The sequence below is a fragment of the Cryptotermes secundus genome, unplaced genomic scaffold (assembly GCF_002891405.2).
Source record: "Cryptotermes secundus unplaced genomic scaffold, Csec_1.0 scaffold31, whole genome shotgun sequence".
Classification (NCBI taxonomy): Eukaryota; Metazoa; Arthropoda; class Insecta; order Blattodea; family Kalotermitidae; genus Cryptotermes; species Cryptotermes secundus.
In genome coordinates, this window is record NW_019743147.1 from 2,824,119 (window position 1) to 2,845,586 (window position 21,468).

A 21,468-nucleotide genomic window follows, 5' to 3' on the forward strand; every position below is an offset into this window, starting at 1 on the left:
CCAGTGATTGAGACTAGCTCTTTCTAACGGGCCCAGCTGAGTAGGTTTATCCTTCCCTATCCACCTGAAGACGGAGACAGATCCAGTCTCCTAAACGTCGTGGTTTTTTGTCTTTTTGTCTTTTACATACCAGACGATGAGTGAAGTCCAAAATAAGCCAAAAGAAGTACAGTATAAACCATCGTCAGAATCCTTTCAAGTTTAACTACCGCTAGAGCTCTCCAGCACCGCGTCAGTTGTTTGCGAGATGGCTACTATGCAACACAAGATGTTTTGCATACGTGAGTTCAGTAAAAGTGAGTCTGCAACTGCGGGGCACCGTGCATTTCGTCGTAAGTTTAACATCCAACCTCCAACGAGGAAGAGCATTTATCGTTGGAATTAACAATTTGATGAAACTGGCTCTTTGTATAGGGGTAAAAGCCCGGGCCGATCGNNNNCCCCCCCCCCACATGTGCTATATTACCTGCCCATCTCATCCTTCTTGACTTGATCATTCAAATTACATTTGGAGAAAAGTAAAAGTTATGAAGCCCCTCGTCGTACAAATTTCTCCAACTTACTATTATTGCATCCGTATCTGGTGCAAATATTCTGCACAGCATTCTACTCAAATATTCAAAATCTGTTTTCCCCTTAATATCAGAGACCAAGTTTTGTACGCATACATATCTACAGGTAAAATTATAGTTTTGTATGTTCTAATTCTTACGTTGTTAGACAACAGGCGAGAGACAAATGTTTCTTAACTGAATGGTAGCAAGCATTGCATGAGTTTTATCTATTCTTGATCTCTTCATTAATCAAAACTTGATCGGTTTCTATTCTAAATGCAATAGTGATATACTGTTGATTGAGGAATGGAAGAATTTCTCCATTATCGCTTATAACAGGATTGGCATGGTACAATCCATGCCTTAGCGCACGCGTTTCGTGGATCCAGTCTTTGTACCTTGGCATTCCTAATTCGAATTGACATGTATTGTAGCGCTTTAGGAGCCGTTACTAAGCGACTACAGCGAAGTAGGTGAATATACCAGATCAGTTTCTAGGCAACATCTCGGTAAACACGTTTCTAAGCAGCAGATTCTTAATAATGCAAAGGCCGCGCCATAACTCAAGCGGTTAGTCGCTGGTTTCCCACCGTGGCGGCCCGGGTTCAATCCAGGGTCTGGTCAAGTGGGATTTGTGGTGGACAAAGTGGCGCTGGGGTATGTTTTCTCCGAGTACTTCGGTTTCCCTTGCCAATCTTCATTCCACCAAATTCTCCATCATAATAATCACACGGGGCAGGTACAATAAGCCAATCAGTGGCCGCCGTGCCGAGTGGATCCAACTGGACTCCACCCCCCACTATGCGAATTAAATTTTTAACTTCTTAATAATGCAACATTTGAACTAAAACAATGGAAAAGCTGTGTTTTTTCTGTGGTCCATGCCGCGATATTATACGCAAGGGACAAGGTCATTAGATAGTTCTGTAAAGAGAGGACTTGACACGAAGGCAGAGGAATAACTATTGTTGGAGCCGTTACCAGGAAACATATAGTAACAGATTGAGAACACTAGACTGTGTGCTCTAGTGAACTGTACAGTGTGGAAATAGCGATAGTGTTATAGTTGTTTGTATTTACGACCTGTAAGTGGTCAATAAATCTATTCACCAATCCAAACCCCTTCTATAGACACTCACATACGTGATAATATGTTAATTTAATAGGACATATATTCTTCAATGTGACTACTTGGGATACCATGATTGCTGTGGTTACTGTCTACTTTGATGAAGAGTGTAGTGTTCTGGGTTTAAAATCATACCGTTCTTAAAGAGCCCGACGTTTCGGAGGAGCATATAGCCTATGCTCACCCCTTGCTTCTTCCTGATTTCTGTATGATTCTATTCCTCAGTTTCAACCGCTATATGCTTGCTCTGGTAAACATGAATACTGTTACTTATCACATTTTTGCACTGCAACGAACCTCTTCGCAAAATGTAATTACACAAGACAAGGAGGATGAGATGGGAAGGGCATGTTGCACGCATCAGAAGGCGAGAACTGCATACAAGGTTTTGATAGGAAAAGCAGACGGTAAGAGGTAGATGTAGATGGCAGAATTGTATTAAATTGTATCTTAGAGAAGAGAAATGGGGTGATATAGGCTGGATTGATCTGGCTCAGGATGTGAACTAGTGGAGGGCTATTGTGAGCACAGTAATGTACCTTGAGGTTCCATAAAAAGTTGGGGTATTCTTGAGTAGTCGAGCGACTGGTAACTTTTCAAGAATTCAGCTCAATAGAGTTTGCTGCTGAACCATTGGTGTATAAAAGATGTGGGAAACTTCTTCAGTGGCTAGGAAGAGTGCATTTAGTCTCCCAGAACTGTCAGCCAGTAAAACATGGTAACGAGCCCGTTGGGACTCTGAACCAAGAATCGCTGTGCTGGCGAGGTCCAGCAGCAATTTAGCAGTCAGTGACTATCTTCTTCCTAAACGAGAGTATGTGTCATGGAGTTTACATTGCGCAGTTCTGTGCTGGCTATCTCTGCAATATATTTTATTTTGATCCTGGCTGATTTAGTTCCGTGGTTGGGGAGGGAAATTTGTTGCGCAGAAAACGCATTTCTTTCGCCTAATGAACGTAAGTCTCCCCCTTCTGTAGCCCCCATTTCTATCCGATTCTGCCGCTACCCACCTGCCAAGGCAGTTGTAAAATTCTTATGAAAACAAAGAAATGGGTTTCTTGAGTTTTAATGAATGCATTATGTCATATTCGTTATGTACTGCCAGAAGGAAGTTATGGGTTCGTATCTTTACGGCCCAACTGGTTAGAGTAGCAGTAACGCTAGAGTTGTACGCGAGAGGCGCCCGGGTAAGGTACCAGCCTGGCCACTAGTTATCCTGACTGAAGTTTTCTCTGGTTCTTCTTCGTCTCTTCCGGTAAATGCCTGGTATAGTAACCGGAAATAAGGTGTGCTCGCCTCCTTCCAGATTCTTAATTGCCTCAGTCTTCTTCTTATTCCTTTTGCAGTTTTGTAGCTCGAATCACTCTCTGGGCATCTCTCTTCGGTCCAAATATTCTCCTCAACACTCGGTTCTCAAGCACCCTCAGTCTATGTTCCTCCCTTAATATCAGGGACAAAGTCTGGCACCCATACAGAACCACAGGCAAAATTATGGTTTTGTACATTCCAATTTTTATGTTTTTAGACAGTAGACGAATGGTGGCAAGCATTACCTAAATCCTACATGAGTGTGTCTCCGCTTATTTCTGTTTTGCATTAAAATGATCAAATTGCGATGCTGTACTAAGAACTGGCACTATGTAGCGTCAAATGAAATATTGCAAAATGCCTCTGACACTGAATCGAGATATAACTGAGAAGAAACTATCCGTGACCTTTTGCAAGGTACTTTCCCGATATTGTAAGCCTCGTCAGTTCAGTCAGTAAAATAGCTGGATGATTGGAATGTGATTTCTGGCAGGGTAGCGGCCATTTTCTTCGCAACCACGTCGAGACCGCATCTGGGGTCCAAAGCGTCTCATATGTAACGTGTATCGCGGCTTCTTTTGCTATGCTATTCACAAGCTGACCGTCCGAGTGCCGAATTTAATAAAGCGTGGATGTTTGACTTTATGGCCTCATATACCATCGTGGCTTTGCAGTAAATTTGCTTTTCTTTACCTAGAAGGATCGGTGAATGTTACCAACATCTCAGCCATACATTCTCCTTGATTTCATTATATAGTCACGTAGTAAGTGTGTGACTATAGACGGGGTTTGGATTGGTGAATAGATATGTTGATCACTTACATGTAGCAACTAATAAATATAACACTATATATAAGAGTATAACAGAAATATAAATATTTCCACACTTCACAGTTCACTAGAGCACACAGTCTCGTGTTTGGTCTGTTACTAAACGTTTTCTGGTAACGGCTCCAACAATTGTTTTTCCTCTGCCTCCGGCTCAAGTCTTCTATTCACAGATTCCCTTACGGGATTGCTCATCAACTGACCTTGTCCCTTGTTTATAGCTCTTCTATTGTTGTGTTCGTGTCTGTTGCTGCTGGAACGTGTTTATCGAGTCGTTGCCCAGAATTGGGCCTGGTATATGCGCCAATCTCGCGGTCGTTGCATAACAACGGCTCTGTACGCTACTATGTTTTAATGGTGTAATATTTGATTCCGGTGGCATCAAACCATGTGATAATTCACGAGAAAATATGGAAAGTACGGGCAATGAAACCTGACTGTTCCTGTATTGGTTTACCTCTTGTCACGTCATAGTCCTTTGCACTGCGCAAGTCACAGCGAACCGTCGTCTTGATTGAATCATAGTATAGCAGTGAACTTCTTCACCCGATAAGGTGGGGTGCAGAAGTAAATGCGAGAGTAATGAAAGTTAGAAACACGCAACCTGTTATACGTCAATGCAAGAACGGCTGCCAGTCAAATCACCCCTCACGTCAGCTTCTGGCCAGCACTTTCCCGCAATTTCTGAGTGACCTCACCCCCCCCCCCCCAGTCATGTGGTACCAGTCACCAGAGCTTCTAAAGGCTTCTGAGAGAGACACGGAGGGCAAATAATACCCATTTGAGAAAAGCAGAGTGGGATAGACAAATTCCAAAATGTATTTACTGAAATAGCTGTTTAAGTAATGAAGGTTTGCCTTAATTTTTAACTTATATAACCAAATTTACTTGGCTTGTCCTGGTTCGTCACACTAACAATAGTATAAAATGATACGCAATATCGTCCAGTGTGATTGGTTAATAGAAGTTGTATTTCAATTCTTAATTTTCCTGAATATGTTTCGTTCGGATTGACCATCTTCAGGACACGATCAACATTTAGGAAACCACTATTACAATGTCATTAATATATATAGAAAGTATATATTGTGCTTGGAACGCAGATAGTCTTCTTCCTTTAATGAGAAGAAATTTCAAGACACGAGCCATTGGTTCTAGTTTCAACAAAAAGTTTTTGTAAATTACTGACAACCTTACCGCCATCTTTGAGCCGATTGTGTAGATAGTGTGGGACCCTCAACGTCTCACAACCCTATGGGCCTTCACGGCCTGTTACAGGGATAGCTTTACTTTTACTTTTATTAATCAATCACACTGAACGTTGTTGCGAGTCATTTTATATTACCGTATTTACGCATGTATAGGCCGCACATTTTTTTGCCAAAAATTCAAGAGGAATCACACACATTTTTTTCGTCAACGTCGAATTTTCTCCCTGCTGCTCGATTTCCGTGTTCTTGTGCGTAACGCACCACTTGAAGTTTAAATTTAGACGTATAACCTGCTCTTATTCGACCCATGCTACACTCAGAACTAACCAGGCAAGTCAAGTAAAGGCGAAAAGGTTATAACTCTCCCCCGCAATGCCTTTGTTCCGAGCGGTACCGTTATTTTCGCTAGTTGTGAACTTAGGAATGTTAAACGTTGCCAAATTTCGGAATAATTTCTACTCCTGAAATAATATTTCAAGAAAATTATTTTTTCTATAATGTCTGTCTGAAAATTGTGCTGCGGTCTATACACGCACGCGGCCTATACATGCGTAAATACGGTATATAACCCATATCATCGGTGTAAGGAAAATATATCCCTGTGACTAAACACCAAACCATAGAAGTGTATACAGAAGGCGCAGAGGCAAGGCTTCAAGCATTCATAACCGTGTCTGCAGAGCTTCTTCCCATTCTTCTTCCGTCTTCAGTTCAAGAGGAAGAAGGGAAGTTAACTGTCGCTTTATATCACGGGAGAGAGCCCCCGTATATGTTGGGTAGGTTCCGGTGTATGCCGTTATTAGCCATCGAAGTACAGGATGTTCCGTTCACATCTCCCACATTTTAATTGATCATTGCGAACAAAATGTGCTAAATTATGGATTATATTTAACACTAGATGAAAGAAAAACTCAAAGAATATTATTTCCGTTTTTCTTCGGTGACGCTACAATATAGTGCCGCGTATACCTTAACACGTTAGAATAGTTCCCGTATCCCCAGGCAGCCGATCTGCAGCCTAACGTAATCTTCAAAAAAGATGGAGGCCCCCCACACACAAACACACTGGTGTCTGGATTTTCTGAGGTCCCTCAGTGCCACCTTCCAAGATCGCTGGATTGGAAGTGGCGGACCAATTCGGTGGCCACCAGGTTCACCGGACCTCACTCCGCTCGATTTCTTCCTCTGGGGTTACGTGAAGGACCGTGTGTTCGTGCCTCCAGTGAATAACCTCCCAGAATTACGAACCCGCATCAGTGAAACGATTGCTACTGTACCAATGGACATGTTGGAAAGAACGTGGCAAGAAATTTAATACAGATTGGATACTGTTCATGCTACCAGTAGTGCACATGTAAAGGTTTATTAGTGTGTTAAATAAAATTCTTTTAGTTGTTCTTGTATTTCCTGTAGCTTCATATTCCTACCATTTATACTTTCTGTTCTAAGATCTGATAAAATGTGGGAGATTTGAACGGAACACCCTGTGTATCTTCTAATGTGACAAATGCGTGCCGTGGGTATGGACGGTTCCGAATGTTTCTGACAAAAGCCTGGTATAATTATTGGACAATAATAAGGGGATGTGCTTGTAACACTATATGTATTCCAGACAACTCGGCGTTTAAACTTCATGGAAATAAGCCCTTCCTGAGAATCTGCCAGTTGTCCAGCTACTGCAGAACTTCCCAGCATTCTATGGAACCTGAAGATTCATTATCTTATTCACAAGAGCCTTCCAATATCCTTTTCCGGAACCAGGTCAAGACACCAAATCCCATGTCCAATTTCCTTAGCTTAGGTCGTTTAACCAAAGAATCAGCCCAAGACCGAGGCCCTTTGTGACATTTCGTAACAAGCTTATTTTTTACGGCGAAGAGTTGTTAGCCCCACGCCCAACACCCACACTTGAGGAACACCCCTTATCGGCTGTCCGCGATTATTAAGTATATTCGCAGCTACCCTCCATATCTGGAGGCCGTCCCCTCCATCCGCAACCTGAAGACTCGCCATGGCATGATGGCACGTGACCCACCTAACATGGTCTCTTACAACAACGTAAATAATTATATTGAAAATGTTTCGTGGTGAGACCGGCATCTCTTAATGGGAAAAGCGTAGGCTTGGAGAAGACGCCTCTTCGTTTCAGTTTTTGTTTTACAGTGGTTTTGCAAAAGCGATGACTACTAATTACAAGGTTATTTAGGAGTCCGTGATAACTGAGACCCTTTTCTGTAACAGCTGCTAAACTGTTCTTTCCGGGAAGAGGCGTGGAGGGTTGGAGGGTTGTGGAGACATTTGACAAGGGAAGAGAAGACCTGTGAGACTTACCGTCTCCCCGGAAGTCTCTTGACAATTTGCACGAGTCACTTTAAACTGTTTCAACTTCTTTCTTCCCCTGTCACTCTTGAGTCTCTTTGTTTGCTTTTTCTTTCGTCGTTTATACCTTTCTTTCGATGTTTTCTTTTTTTACATATCATTCGCTTCTTACATTCCGATACACGAATAAAATAGACTGAAGGAGATAAAACAAAGAGGAGCGACATTCCTCAATAGCTTCCTGTTTCTTTAACTTCACGGCTAATTGTAAGGATATTATATTCGTAACTTGGGAGAGAAATGGAAGGGAGGAAGACTGTGAGTCTGATATCCAGTTTTACTGTTTCCGTCCTCTGCTGGAAAGATCGTGAATCTTGTTGTTGTTGTTGGAGAGGGTGGGTTTCCCCATGCACTTAGACCAGATATTGGTCCATTGTGCGTCCCCCTGTGATATTCTACCAGTCTCTATACCCTACCGGTATTGGTGCGTGTCATCAGTCCCGACTCAGCCAGCGAGTTCGGCCTCTACTGGCTCAGCGGTATCTCGATGCTTCCCCCATCTACCAGAGGCGTTAGAGACTACTGTTGGGCGGGAAATGTCCTGAATTTGTCTCGGAGATCCCCTTGGGACATGAGGTTCTTTTACGTGCCGTAAAGCTAGGACACGGGACCCACGGCTTAAAGTCCCTCCCGGAGGACTTGTTCCCTGAATTTTTCCGCCCTTAAAAATTCCACGACCTCCGCCGGGTTTGAACCCGCGTACCTAGAGTCATGAGGTGGGATCGTGAATCTTATTTCCAGCTTTATAACATTCGATTTATGCTGACAACGTTTTGAATTTGATTTCCGGTTTAATCATATCCGTCTCGTGCCCGAAATATTGTGAGTCTCATTTCTAACTGTATCAATTCCGTCTTGTAGGTCTATTGTAGCAGAGATGTTGAATCTGATTTACTGCTTTTAACTGAATTATAAGCAACAGATGTTGTGAGAAAGCGAGCAGCAGCGTCAGTGGGTAGGGTCCCGTTACGAGTCGCGTCCGTCCAGTGCGCGGTCTGCACTCGTGACAACAGTTTGAGCAACGCCATGAAAAAATAATGAAATCCGTCGTCAACTGACCCTCGACTCTGTACGAGCGATTTAATAGAAAGGGTTTTTTATTTTTAAAAACACGAGAGGCACTGGGGTTTTTATCTGTCGCTTTAATAGAGTGATCGCGCTATTGTGAGGCTTGGCATGCAGCCTTGTAAGCCATGATTAAAACGTTTTGTTTAAATATGATCTTTCTTTTAACGTTTTGTTTAAACTCTCATGAAGGTGGATATAAAATTCGACCGGTAAACCGAGCTTCACTCAATTGCAGTTTATCATTTTTATAAAGCATCCTGGTCTCTTGTTTCAGTATTGAATGTTTTCATTAATTATGAAGAAATTGGTGAGTCTTGAGATATATATTTAAATAAAACTGCATAATGAAAAACTTCATATCTTGTACGATTCTCCAAGTATAATTAGGGTGATCAAGTCAAGGAGGATGAGCTGGACAGAGCATGCGACACGAATTGGGAGAAGATGAATGCATATAGGATATTGATGGGAAAACCATAAGGAAGGAAACCACTGGGAAGACCTAGACGTAGGTGGGTGGACAATATTAAAATGGATCTTAGAGAGATAGGATGGGATGATACAGATCGGATTTAATTTGGTTCAGGATAGGGGCTAGTGGAGGGTTCTTGTGGACACGTTAGTGAACTTTCGGGTTCCATTAAATTCTAGGAAGTTCTTGAGTAGCTGCACAATTGGCAGTTTCTCAAGAAGGGCTCAGCTCCATATGTGTATATTTAAATGGCAGCGAAATTTCACTTCAAAACAAGAGAAGTAAAATTTAGTCGATCGCAGTGGTCACGAGATTTAATGCATGAAATATCTTCTCCCGCTCAAACAGTAGGGTCGTGGGTTCGAATCCCAATCAAGGCATGGATGTCTGTCCTCGTTTATTCTGTGTGTAGGTAACGGCCTTGCGGCGGGTTGCTGCCCCGTCCGAAGAATTATACCAACTCTCCATAAGATTCATAATTTCAGATTTAAATAATTTTGAAAGCGAACAGGCTAGAGATTAATCCATCGAGGCAGAAGAAGAAGACGAGATTAAATATTTCAGAGTGACAACGAGTGTTACTGAGTGTGACCTTTGAGTAGTTAGCGTTCTTTTAGGAGATCCCGTTTTCGAATTTTGTCCTTGAAGTAGACTATAATGATTTGATGCTATTCTGAGTTTTTATCTCAATCCGACTAAACAGATGCAGGGATCACCATCAGCTTCAAGCCCTTCGGGTCATTTGGAGAACAATTATCTTTCCGTCTCTTTCTAGGTCTTCCCACATCCCTTCTCCTTACTGGTTTAGAGTTCAGGATGCATTTCGGTTGCCTATAATCTGGGGGTAGTCCTTAGAATTGCCTGCCAACGTCCCCATACCTCCATCTCATCAGTCGCATATATAACATAAGCAGTTGGAATGATGTTAACTAATTTGAGTATTGATCAGTCACTCTAAAACGGCGGGCACGCGGTAGCATATTTGGTTGAGGCACTATGCTACAAACTGGAAAGTCGTGAGGTCGAATCCCGATACATTCGTTGGAATTTCAATTGACTTAGTCCCTCCAGCCTCACTATGGCCCCGGGGTCGACTCAGCCTTTAACAGAAATGAGTACCAGGGCTCTTCCTGGGCGAGGGGGGTCCATCTGTGGAGCCGATTGTCTAGAAAATGTGGGAGCCTCAACATCTGACTACCCTTTGGGCCTTCATAGCCTGTTACAGGGATACCTTTACTTTTTACCACTCTAAAACCGTTCACATTATAAAATATGAACGCTCCGCAGATCTATTTTAAAAATTTTGATGAAGATATTTTTAAAGAGAATTAGTTCGGCTCTGTCCTGTATTATGTTTACAATTCGATTCGCTTTCTAGCAGACATGCGTGAGGTGCGCAGAAGTGCGAATAACGAATGTGAGGTTTGAGGTTCTGATGACGCTGTGTATGAAGATTTCTCCCTTCTGGAATGTGACACCGTGTAGTCTGATAAAAATTTTACCGAATTTTCGGAGAAGCGTATGGCCTCACTCTTTGTTTTGCTCACTGCTCTTACTTTTCGGCCTTGAAGAGAGTGGCGACACATTCCTCCAAAAAGCCCGTAAACGTCTGTCAGACTACACGGTGTCACGCGTCTGAGGAGACAACACTATGCAAATAACCTAATTTAAACTTGTAATTATTCTACACTGGAGTAAATATATAGAATATTGTTAATATGCATATAGAAGAACGCCACTGTCAACAAGTTCTTCATTTTCTCAACAGCCAGGCTTAACATTTTAAAATATTAACATAAACGGATATGTTTTTCGTTCTAGAAGTTGCCCAGTGGGTCACATTGAGAAAACAAATTGGTGTTTGGGTAAAGTTTTAGACTTTTAATCGGGAAATCCTGGGTTTGAATCTCGGACAGGACACCGGTTTTCCTGGCTGAGTTGTTTTCAAAGTTCTCTTGGGTCCCTTCGGACGAATACCGAGATAACATTTCAATAAAGCCAGACAGCTTCCTTCCCAATCCTTTCTAGTTCACCATTCACGAGTCATTCTATAATTTGACGGTATATAGGCCTAATATAGATACATCGTCTTAAAATAAATAAGGATAAAGTGAGATTATTAGGGAGCCGTCGGGCCACGCATGGTCCGCGCACCGAGGACTACCCACAGTTCCTTTCAAGTACAGGGTTAAATGTTTTGTAGGATGTGCACGCCACTGCAGTTCTGAGTATAGCCGACAGTGAGATCCCGTGTTTGCAGTGGCGTGCTCCTTTCTTCATGTGCTCTCGTAGCTTGTGGATGAAAAGTTGGATTTGAGGTTCTCACCGTGATAACTGCGAAGATGTTACGCCATTTAGTTTGGTAGATAGGCACCAGTATTTCGGAAAATCTACTGCCTTCATATATGATATATGCTGCCGTTAAGATGGGAGCATCGGCCTTTTCCCGAAATGTTGATACCTATGTACAAAACTGGACGATGTCACTTTCTAGAAGATGGTGATGTTGAAGAGTGAAGATTCTTTAAAACCGAACTCCTTGATTATGTTATGGAATTGCTACTACCTTTCGGCTTAGTCGGTGTTCCTCAACCAGTGGGCCACAATACGTTTACGGCTACGTGTTGTACAAAAATGCATTTCGACAAGTCAACCGGGATACGTATATGTATACAAGCCTACACATTGCCATCTTTAAGAGTGTGACTATAGACGGGGCTTGGATTGGTAACTGGGTTTATTGAACACTTACAGATCGTAACTACAAATATCTGTAACACTGTTGCAAATTCATACAATTGACAATTCACTAGCATAGAAGCTTACGTCTTCTCAGTCCGCTGTGTTTTCACCAGTCGATGTCTGGTAACGGCTTCTAACGGCAGACGTTCCTCTTCCTCTGAGTTCCCGAACTCTCCCCTTAACTCAGATACGAGGTTCTGACAGCAACAACTCACAAGGACTGAACTGCAGCAGTCCTCTAAGTAACTCACCAACCAACTCACTTCATTACACTAACTGAATTCTTAGACTTGCCCTGCCTACAACATTTCGGCGCGGACCGCACAGAAAACACCGTCAATTTTTTGCTGTTTAATTGTTGTTAAGCGGATCGCGTAAAAAGACCCTTCCTCTGCTGTCTGCTGGCCGTTGATAGGCAGTCTCCTATCTCGCGGCCGTCGCCTAGCAACGGGTCTACATGCCACCATATATACGCATGTAGCCTACATCGTCATCATCATTAGGTCCCAGTGGAGCATAGGGCATTAACAGAGTGTCACCGTCTTACACGGTTCTTGCTGAGTTGTTGAATTTCTCCCCGTGTCTTCCCAGCTTCCAAGGCTTCCTCTCGTATTTTTCTCTGCTAGCTCCTCTTTGGTCTTCCTCACTTTCTTTGTCTTTGTGGGTTCCACTCCATATCCTCCTCCTCCTCAATTTCATTCTCCTTTCAAAGAGAGCCTACACATACACAGAGATAAATCATAGCTACATAGATATATATTTTTTATCGCTAGTGGGGTGGGACTAAGTCCTTTGTACTGCGGCCACTTCTGGCCTATTGTACCAGCCCCAGATGATAGGTGAGGGTGATTGTGGAGCAATTGGTGGAATGAAAGCTGGCAGGGGAAACCGAAATACTCGGAGAAAACCTGCCCCAGCGCCACTTTGTCCACCACAAATCGCACTTGACCAGACCCGGGATCGAACCTGGACCGCCGCTGTGGGAAGCCGGCGACTAACCGCTTGAGCTATGGCGCGGCCTAGCTACATAGATAAGCACGTACGTACATACACGCATACATATATCATAGGTACATAAAAACATACGTAGACACTGTACAAGCATACAACTCTGCAGAAACACACTATGCCGACACGACTTTGCAGAAAGAAGGGTTTGTTGCGGTGTGACCCTACTGAGCTACATGCAAGTGTCTTAGTTTCTGCCGCGCCGAGACTAGTGCCCCGCCTCCCGGAACGTTGGAGCTGTAGCGAAATTGGCACAAGCCATTCTCAAGCTCCCTACGGTTTCTTGGAAAGCGCTCTGTGTAATATTTCTCCTGTAGGGCAAATCGATTACACCCTTCAACCCAGCTCCTTACAATGTCCGGTCCAGAAATAGAAGCTTATTGACATCATAACCGCCCGCCGAGGCACTCAAACCGTGGCGCACGGGTCGAATGCTGCAAGAGAATCACTAATTCTGAAACAAAGGGTGTCGTACTGGGTTTTTGGAATTTTTCCACCGACCGGTATTCTGGATCTGCTTCCATCCTCAGATGAGGGGGAAGACACCTACTCAGTTGGGCTATTAGCTCTTTCTAAGGGGCCCAACTGAAAAGGTGTTTTCCCCCCTCACCTGAGGATGGAAGCATATCCAGTTTCAGAATCGTAGTGCTCTTATATTTTCTAGAATACCGGACGATGGAAAAAGTCCAAAACCCCAGTAATTCTACACCATATATTATACACTATCGCCAGATCCCTATAGAATCTAAAGATCGTCTTTCTTTCTTATTTTTTTTCCTTGGCGCTACAGCCCCAGTGGGCCTAGCCCTACCTCCATGAACTTCTCCGTTCACTTCGGTTTTTCTTGATCTTACACATTCGGTAGGACTCCTTGGGCGGGTGATCAGCTCGTCGCAAGGCCTCTACCTGTACACAAAAACATCAAAACGCACACACACAAACTAAACATCCATGCCCTGAGTGGGATTCGAACCCACGATCCCGGTTTCCAAGCGAGCGAAGACAGTACATGCCTTAGACCGCTCGGCTACCGTGACCGGCCCTTTCTTTCTTCTGTTTTCTTTTCTTGTTGTAACGCCTGCATGACATTTCCTCTAGAAACACTCCCCCCCGGAGATCCGACTGGGGGAATAGTTTACCTCCGGATTGTTTTGCCTCCAGAGGAAACATCTCGCATGCATGGTATCTCTGTTTTTGGAAAGAGACTATCCAGGAAAAGTGATAATGTGGTAGTTTTTCCATTTGCTTTCCACATCGCAGTACAACAGCCGTTCAAACCACTCTGGTCACGCCTGTTGCTATATGAACTTGAACCATCTCGAGCATCATTTGCTCTGTGCTTCAAGTCGCTGCTGATGACGCTGCTTCCGGCATCAGTTTTTGGTGTCTCTCTTCGTCTGATGCCTACCCTTTGACCTGTCCAGCAAGGGAGGCCCTGCCAGTAGCTACACTACCGCTGGTATAGCTCTCAGGGTCCTTGGCATACTCAAACCCCCTCACCACGATAAGGTGCAGACACCAACGAGGGGGTTCTTTCTTATACTGTCATAAATAACAAGATGTAATGCAGTGAGGTTTGCAGCCGTTACCTGTTTTTACCCGTCGTGTGTCTGTCATCTAATGTTCTAGACAAAGAAATATGCTTTACGAAGTTGATCACACCGTGGAATTAAAAGAATCCCGTCATAGCTAATTCAGTAAGAATTACAGGAACAAATGATTTCAGGGGATGTTATGGTTATTAATGATATTCTTATGTTGTTCGTCAATTACTCACCGACTCTACGGTCTTCTAATATTGTGCTAACAACCTCTTTTGCAAAAAATGATTTTTCTTTAATAGTTTCCTCTCCAAGTTATGATCTTGTGAACAATTCTCTGCAAAAGGCAGCCATTACGATGCGGACCTTGCCACATTTCTTCTTAGTCACTCATATCTAATCAGGGGCACGCTGTAGAGTCGTTGGTTGAAGCATTATGCTACAAGCCGGAAGGTCGCGGGATCGAATCCCGATAAGGTCATTGGATTTTTTTTCAATTTACCTAATCCTTCCAGTCGCACTATGGCTCTGGGGTCGACTCAGCCTCTAACAAAAATGAGTACCAGGAATCTTCCTGGGGGTAAAGGGGGCCCGGCACGTAAGGCTGACAACCTTACTACCATCTGTGAGCCGATTGTCTAGAAAATGTGGGAGCTTCTACATCTCACAACCCTATGGGCTTCCACGGCCTGTTACAAGGATCACATTACATTTCTAATTTTGTTTAGATTGGAGACATGGTTGATTTTACTTTAGATGTTACCTTTGACCGACACAAAACAAAATGAAATTTACTTCAAATATCTCGGTGCAGACCCCAAATACTATTGTCACGTGACTCACTATAGACGGGGTTTGGATTGCTAATCGGATTTACTGCACTTTACTATTGGACACACTAGGCCTTTTCAGCCTGCTCTTTCTTCACCAGTCGTTGCCTGGTGACGGTTCAAATACAATGTCCTCTGTTTCCATGCTCACAACACTTTGTCTTGTTACAGGAAATGTTTTCATGCTGACAATCTCTGCAATGCATTTGTCTTGTTGCAGGAAAGTATTTAAAGCTGACAATCACTGCAGCCCTGTGTCTTGTTGCAGGAAAAAGTTTCACACTGACAATCACAGTGAGTTCCTCACCCCCACAGATGGCGACGTACAACAAGGCCATCAAAGTGACGGTGGACGGGCCCAGGGAACCCCGCTCCAAAACAAGTAAGTCCTCAACCAAGTTCTTCTTTCTATGAATTTGGAAGTCACACCATTATTTCAGTGTAAATAGTGCAAATCGTTTAGTTTGCAATCGATTGAAGATACTGCAGATCATTTGTTACAAAATCTGACCCTTATCTCACTACATAATTCTCAAATAGTATATATATATATATATAGTGGCATGAGAGCAGAAGTTCGGAATAGTTATAACCGATTATTCCTTTTTAATAACATACGTCACCAAAATTGTTTTTTTTTTTTTTTTCAATTTACCTAACCCTTCCAGCCGCACTATGGCCCTGGGGTCGACTCAGCCTCTAACAGAAATGAGTACCAGGAATTAATTAACTAATTTTTCTGGGGAGTAAAGCGCGGCCGGCGCGTAATGTTAACAACCTCACCGCAATCTTTGAGCCGATTGTCTAGATAATGTGGGACCCTCAACATCTCACAACTCTATTGACCTTCACGGCCTGTTACAGGGATAGCTTTACTTTACTTTACTTTAATTCACCAAATTTATGTATACAATTAATTTTGTGAAAACCATTGTATTTTTATAAGGTTTAATCAATTATAAATTTGTAAAATTACGTATATTACGCTACGCTAACCACCTACAACACATTTACTTAATACTCTGTAATGATGTAGATTGTAAAGAAGAGTAATAATAATAAAAAAAATATTACGCTATGCACTACGTACCGAGTAGAAGGTTACGCAATGTAGCGTGACTTGAGGAGTCTTATAATTCCGGAGTTCCCCTGTTGCTCGGGGATGTATGATGCAAGCTTTGTGAGCAGTTACCTAGGGACTTCCCAGTGGTACAGCCAATCAGAATTGCTAGTTACCCAGTGTGACATCATACTAGCAATAGCTTGATATCCTACGCAGTCCTTTGTTTCAAACAGACGCGTCCTGGCTCTCAAATATTTAAGAAGTGCGTCATGCGTCTCGCCCGTAACAAAGGGCTATACCCAGTAGTTTCAGATGTAATTCGACCATGTAATTTGTTCATTATAATAACGTGTCAAGTGTTTGTGCGATTGTTGTCTTTGGTTTGTGGACTCTGTTGTTGGAGCCAAGGCCCACTTAACGACCCTGAGGAAGATCTTGTGTTCACCGATGTGTGAGCTGGCCCCCAATACTTCGAAGTCATTGTTAAATTACTTATCAAGAGCGGCTACATCCACCTTAACCCTGTGACTGAAGCTGCGTCCAACTTAACCCAACTTTGTGAGTGAGTGAGGTGAGTGAAGGGGGAGAGCGGTTACATAGTGGAGCCAGAAGAGACGGCCGTTGCTTTGGTAGCGGCTAACAATAATGGGAACTCCACTATTCCGGCCTTCAGTCCTCCTGTCACAATATATATATATATATACATGACCGCTTATGAGGTCCAGTGGTCAGAGTTCCTGGCTACAGATCCAGAGGCCGGGGTTTGATTCCAGGCGCTACCAGATTTTCTGAGAAGTAGTGGGTCTGGAACGGGGTCCATTCAGCCTCGTGAGCATAATCACGCGACATCCTCAATCCTCTAAAGTTGGCACTAACTTCGTCGACAAGCGGCGGTAGCTCGGCCGGTATAATTAGCTTGAGGACTCAAGCTGCGGAGTTAATTTTTTTGTTTTATATATATATATATATACTCACACACTAAATGTGAATTATGCGGTAAGATAAACGTCAGAATTGTTTGTATGCGTTTCTATAAAGGTAGGCCTAAATGATTCAGTGGCCCATCTGCTCAAACACTAGAAACTTGCAGGGTTCGCGAAGTGAATTCTTCTCAAATTTTAGACAACAAAACAAAAGGGATTGAGAAATCAGCTTCCTTTTTCGGCCGGATTTATTTTCACATCTAGGTGCCACTTTTTATAAGAAATCATCTTTATTTTCCTGCCCATTGTGCAGGATCAGACTGAGATCAGTCGATTAAAAGTCTGAGGAGCTTATGCAGAGCACTTGTTTACAAAACTTGAAGAGGAAGGTCAGATCTCCTATTACCTTAAATGAACACACTTAAAGTAAATAAAATAAGATAAATTGTAATTTATTTCCCACACTTCATAATAAACAACATAGTTTTTTTTTCGTAAAGATTCATACAACTTGCTTCGTCTTCGCTGCTGTCTGGTGAGAGATATCGTAGTCCGTATGCTTAACCAATAAAACACTACGCCATGAAGGCGTATGGGGGAGTCGATCTATAGCTCCATATTTTCTTGACCTCGGCACTGGTTGGAGATGAGTAGTCAGCTTCACGTCTTGGTTTCTTAACCCTCAAGGAAAGAACTCCAGAAACTCATTGGATAGGAGGTTGGGTGGGTCCAGTCCCGGTCTGGACGACGTGGAAGAAAGAAAATCCTTGATCCTACTGGGACCCGAACTGCGACCCCTCGGTCGTTCAGCCTGTACTCAGTCGCTATACCGACTGTGCTATTCCGACTCCTTCACTGCTGTCTGGTTGAAATTTTAATATTTTTCAAAACCAAAATTTGACTTCTTTCTCGTCTTCATTTTCAGATTATTTCACTCTCCATTCATTTACTTGAACACTGACTAACGCGATGCTTTACAGTTTATTTTGAAAAGTTGATAGTTACTAATCCGTCCAGGAATTAACTGCTTTTATGGATTTCCAAATGGCTAATAATTCGCAAAATCCAGCGGAATATTGCAGCGTTAAATACTACATCGGACATACAAACTTCTTTGTTTGACGGACTGGAAGTGATATGTACGCATTTTGTCGGGATAAAAGGAAAACTTAATTGACTTTTCCTTAGTTTGTTTATGCAGACATAGCACTTATTAACCTCATAAGAAGGCACTCAGTTAAATAATATAATAACTTTCAGGACCGTAAATACAGAACCATAAACCTGTAACACTAGCCAAAATTACTGAATCTTAAACAGCAGCCAGTTCAGTCCAGTTCTTGCCCCTATGTACTATTTTAATTAGAATTTTAATAAAATCATCCTATTATTTACATACATAAAAAAGGAAAAGCTATCCCTGTAACAGACCATGAAGGCTCATAGGGTTGTGAGACGTCGAGACTCCCACGTTTTGTCTAGACAATCGGCTTACAGATGGAGGTAAGGTTGTCAGCCTTACGCACCGGCCGCCCTTTACCCCCAGGAAAACTCCTGGTACTCATTTCTGTTAGAGGCTGAGACAACCCCAGAGTCATAGTGCAGCTGGAAGGATTAGGTAAATTGAAAAATCCAATTGCCTAATTGGGAATCGAACCCACGAGCTTCCGGCTTGTAGCATAGTGCCCCAACCAATTGCTGTACCGCATCCTCCACATTATTTACGCCTAGTAGTGGTATCTTGCTGTCTGGTTTCAGTATCAACAACTTTTATGCAATTATAGTTTCCCTCTATCGTGTTACATACCTCGACAGTGTTAATCCAATCCCATACTTAATTTTAACTCCTGTAGCATATCACATTTCTGCAACGAGCTATATCCAATTTCATATCTAAATCTAATATGACATCACAGAGAAAGAAAATTTTCTATATCTTCAGATTTTAGAATAGAAACATTATTAGGAATACCTAATCATGGAAGATGCGGTGGGAGGTTTATGTAGTACGCATGTGATACACGAGAAATGCATGCAGAATTTTAGACGGATAACAAGAAGAGAAGTTAAGCGTGAATGAGAACTACGATACTTTATTGGGTACTACAGTAATCATGGCCGGTCATGGTAGCCGAGCTGTCTAAGGCATGTACTGTCCTTTCTCGCTCGGAAAGTGGGATCGTGAGTTCGTATCCTTCAGAAGTCATGGATGTTTGTTATGCTTTAGTGTGGTTCTGTGTTTAGGTAGAGGCCTTGCAACTGCTAATCACTCGTCCAAGGAATCGTAGCGTCTGTAAAATGATCATAAAACTGAAAATCAGGGGCTAGAGACCAAGGGGACTGTAGAGTCAGCGAAAAAAAATCATGTATAGGTGTATGAACCAGATTCATGATGTTGAAGATACGGTCCAGTGGCTGTGTCCACAGTGATTAATCTTCGGATGCAATAAAAGACGTGAAATTTCTTGAACAACTGAGCAATCCCCAGTTTTCTTTTTCAGGGAGGTCTATGTTACGTGGAGTTGTTTAGAAAGTGGAGATTTTCCTTGCATTGTTTCTGAAATATCTATGAGGTTGCCTCATAATCAGATCAGATTTATATCATCATTAGAAAGTCACTAATCATATTCCTAATCAGAATCGGTATACAAGAGATTTCGCACAACACACGAAACTTATCACTTGAGGTTGCCTGACTGAATCATGACAGCCCTCAGAGACGTTTCACACAGACATACACTCTCCTAATTAATTTCCTGTTTGCCCATCTCGTATCGAATTCAGGATTTGGCTCCAGACGTTTCTGAAGGGAACCATGTGCACCAACTGTCTGAAAATGAAAACTCTAGACACTGTAGGTATCGCAAGATGTATTCAGTAAGCCATGGCGGTCTATCTCAAAGCATTCTAGTAACAAGTGTAGAGAAGATTTGTTTGTGGAATCCAAGTCTTGTACAAATAAATAAAGCTATGCATACAACTTACCCCTCTTTTCTGTGAGCCGACAAGGGTGTGTTCTCCTTTATACAAGGGTTGTATCCACTTTTATGTCTTTGGCAAGAGAGAAGGGTATGTTTTTGTAGTAAGTCTAGATGTGTTCGTCTCGCCAGAAGATATGATGAAGGCATAAGGACTGGCTGATGTGTCACGGAATGAGATGAACTGGCTTTTAAAAACTTTTTTGATACTTGGCCATACGGGGTGCGGTGCTTTTGTGTTTTTATGTGTTAAGAAACTATTGTGTAGCCTATTTAAGGAAGGAAGGGCGCAGGCTGGTGGGGGGGGGCGTTTTATTGAGTCATAACTTTGAAGAGATACGTTGTCGGTAATGTAGAGTTCTAACTATTGAGCAGTTTGCTGAGTTAGGATTATAGTCATTGACTAAGGCGCTTCTAGGGCCGCGTCATAGCTCAAGCGATTAGTCGCTGGCTTCCCACCATGGCGGCCCGGGTTCGATCCAGGGTCTGGTCAAGTGGCATTTGTGGTGGACAAAGTGGCGCTGGGGCAGATTTTCTCCGATTTTCCCCTGCCAATCTTCATTCCACCAGTTGCTCCACAATCACCCTCACCTATCACCTGGGGCTGGTACAATAGGCCAGAAGTGGCCGCAGTACAAGGGACTTAGTCCCACCCCACTAGCAATAAAAGAAAAAGGAGATCCAAAATATGAAGCACGATGAGGACGTTGAAGGATAATTACTTAAGACTACGAATCTAGACATCAACAGCAGACACTAAGACAAAGGATCAAATATACTAAAATTTATATTAATTTATGTGTAAAGTAATTCCATTATTTCGTAAAAATTACATACATACGGGGGAGAGTCAGTAAACAGGTAAAAAATTGATATAAAACATAAAATATGTGATAATAGAAACTAGAACAAATATTTATTTCTCCTAATACCCTCCACGAACATTAATATAGTTGTTCGAACATTAGAGACCTGTATTGAGGAATAGATGACTTTAAGAGGGGTTACAAGCCTAGCAGTAACTTAGTGAAGGATGAGAATGGCGATCTGCTTGCAGATTCCCACAACATTTTGAATAGGTGGAGGAACTGCTTCTCTCAGTTGTTGAATGTACATAGGGGCAGTGATGTTAGGCAGACAGAAATGCATACAGTTCAGCCGTTAGTACCTGATCCTAGCTCTTTTGAGGTTGAAAGTGCTACTGCAAAATTGAAGCGGTATAAATCGCCAGGTAGTGATCAAATTCCGGCAGAACTTGTTCAAGCAGGAGGAGAAATATTACGTTCTAAAATCTGTAAGCTAATTTATTCTGTTTGGAATAAGGAAAATTGCCTGATCAGTGGAAGGAGTCTATTATTGTACCAGTTCACAAGAAGGGTACTGACTGTACTAAATATCGGGGGATAGCACTGCTATCAATTTCACACGAAATTT

General features: G+C 42.5%; 1 protein-coding gene across 2 annotated transcripts in view; it reads left to right on the forward strand.

Annotated features, from left to right (window-relative positions):
• The window catches only part of LOC111873710 (runt-related transcription factor 3), a 641,992-nt gene that overhangs the window by 554,804 nt on the left and 65,720 nt on the right, over nucleotides 1-21,468 (forward strand). For both annotated transcript variants that reach the window (XM_033755183.1, XM_033755182.1), the window contains one exon: nucleotides 15,339-15,452. In XM_033755183.1, coding sequence (XP_033611074.1) covers nucleotides 15,339-15,452 — 114 coding nt within the window. The remainder of the gene's footprint in view (nucleotides 1-15,338; nucleotides 15,453-21,468) is intronic.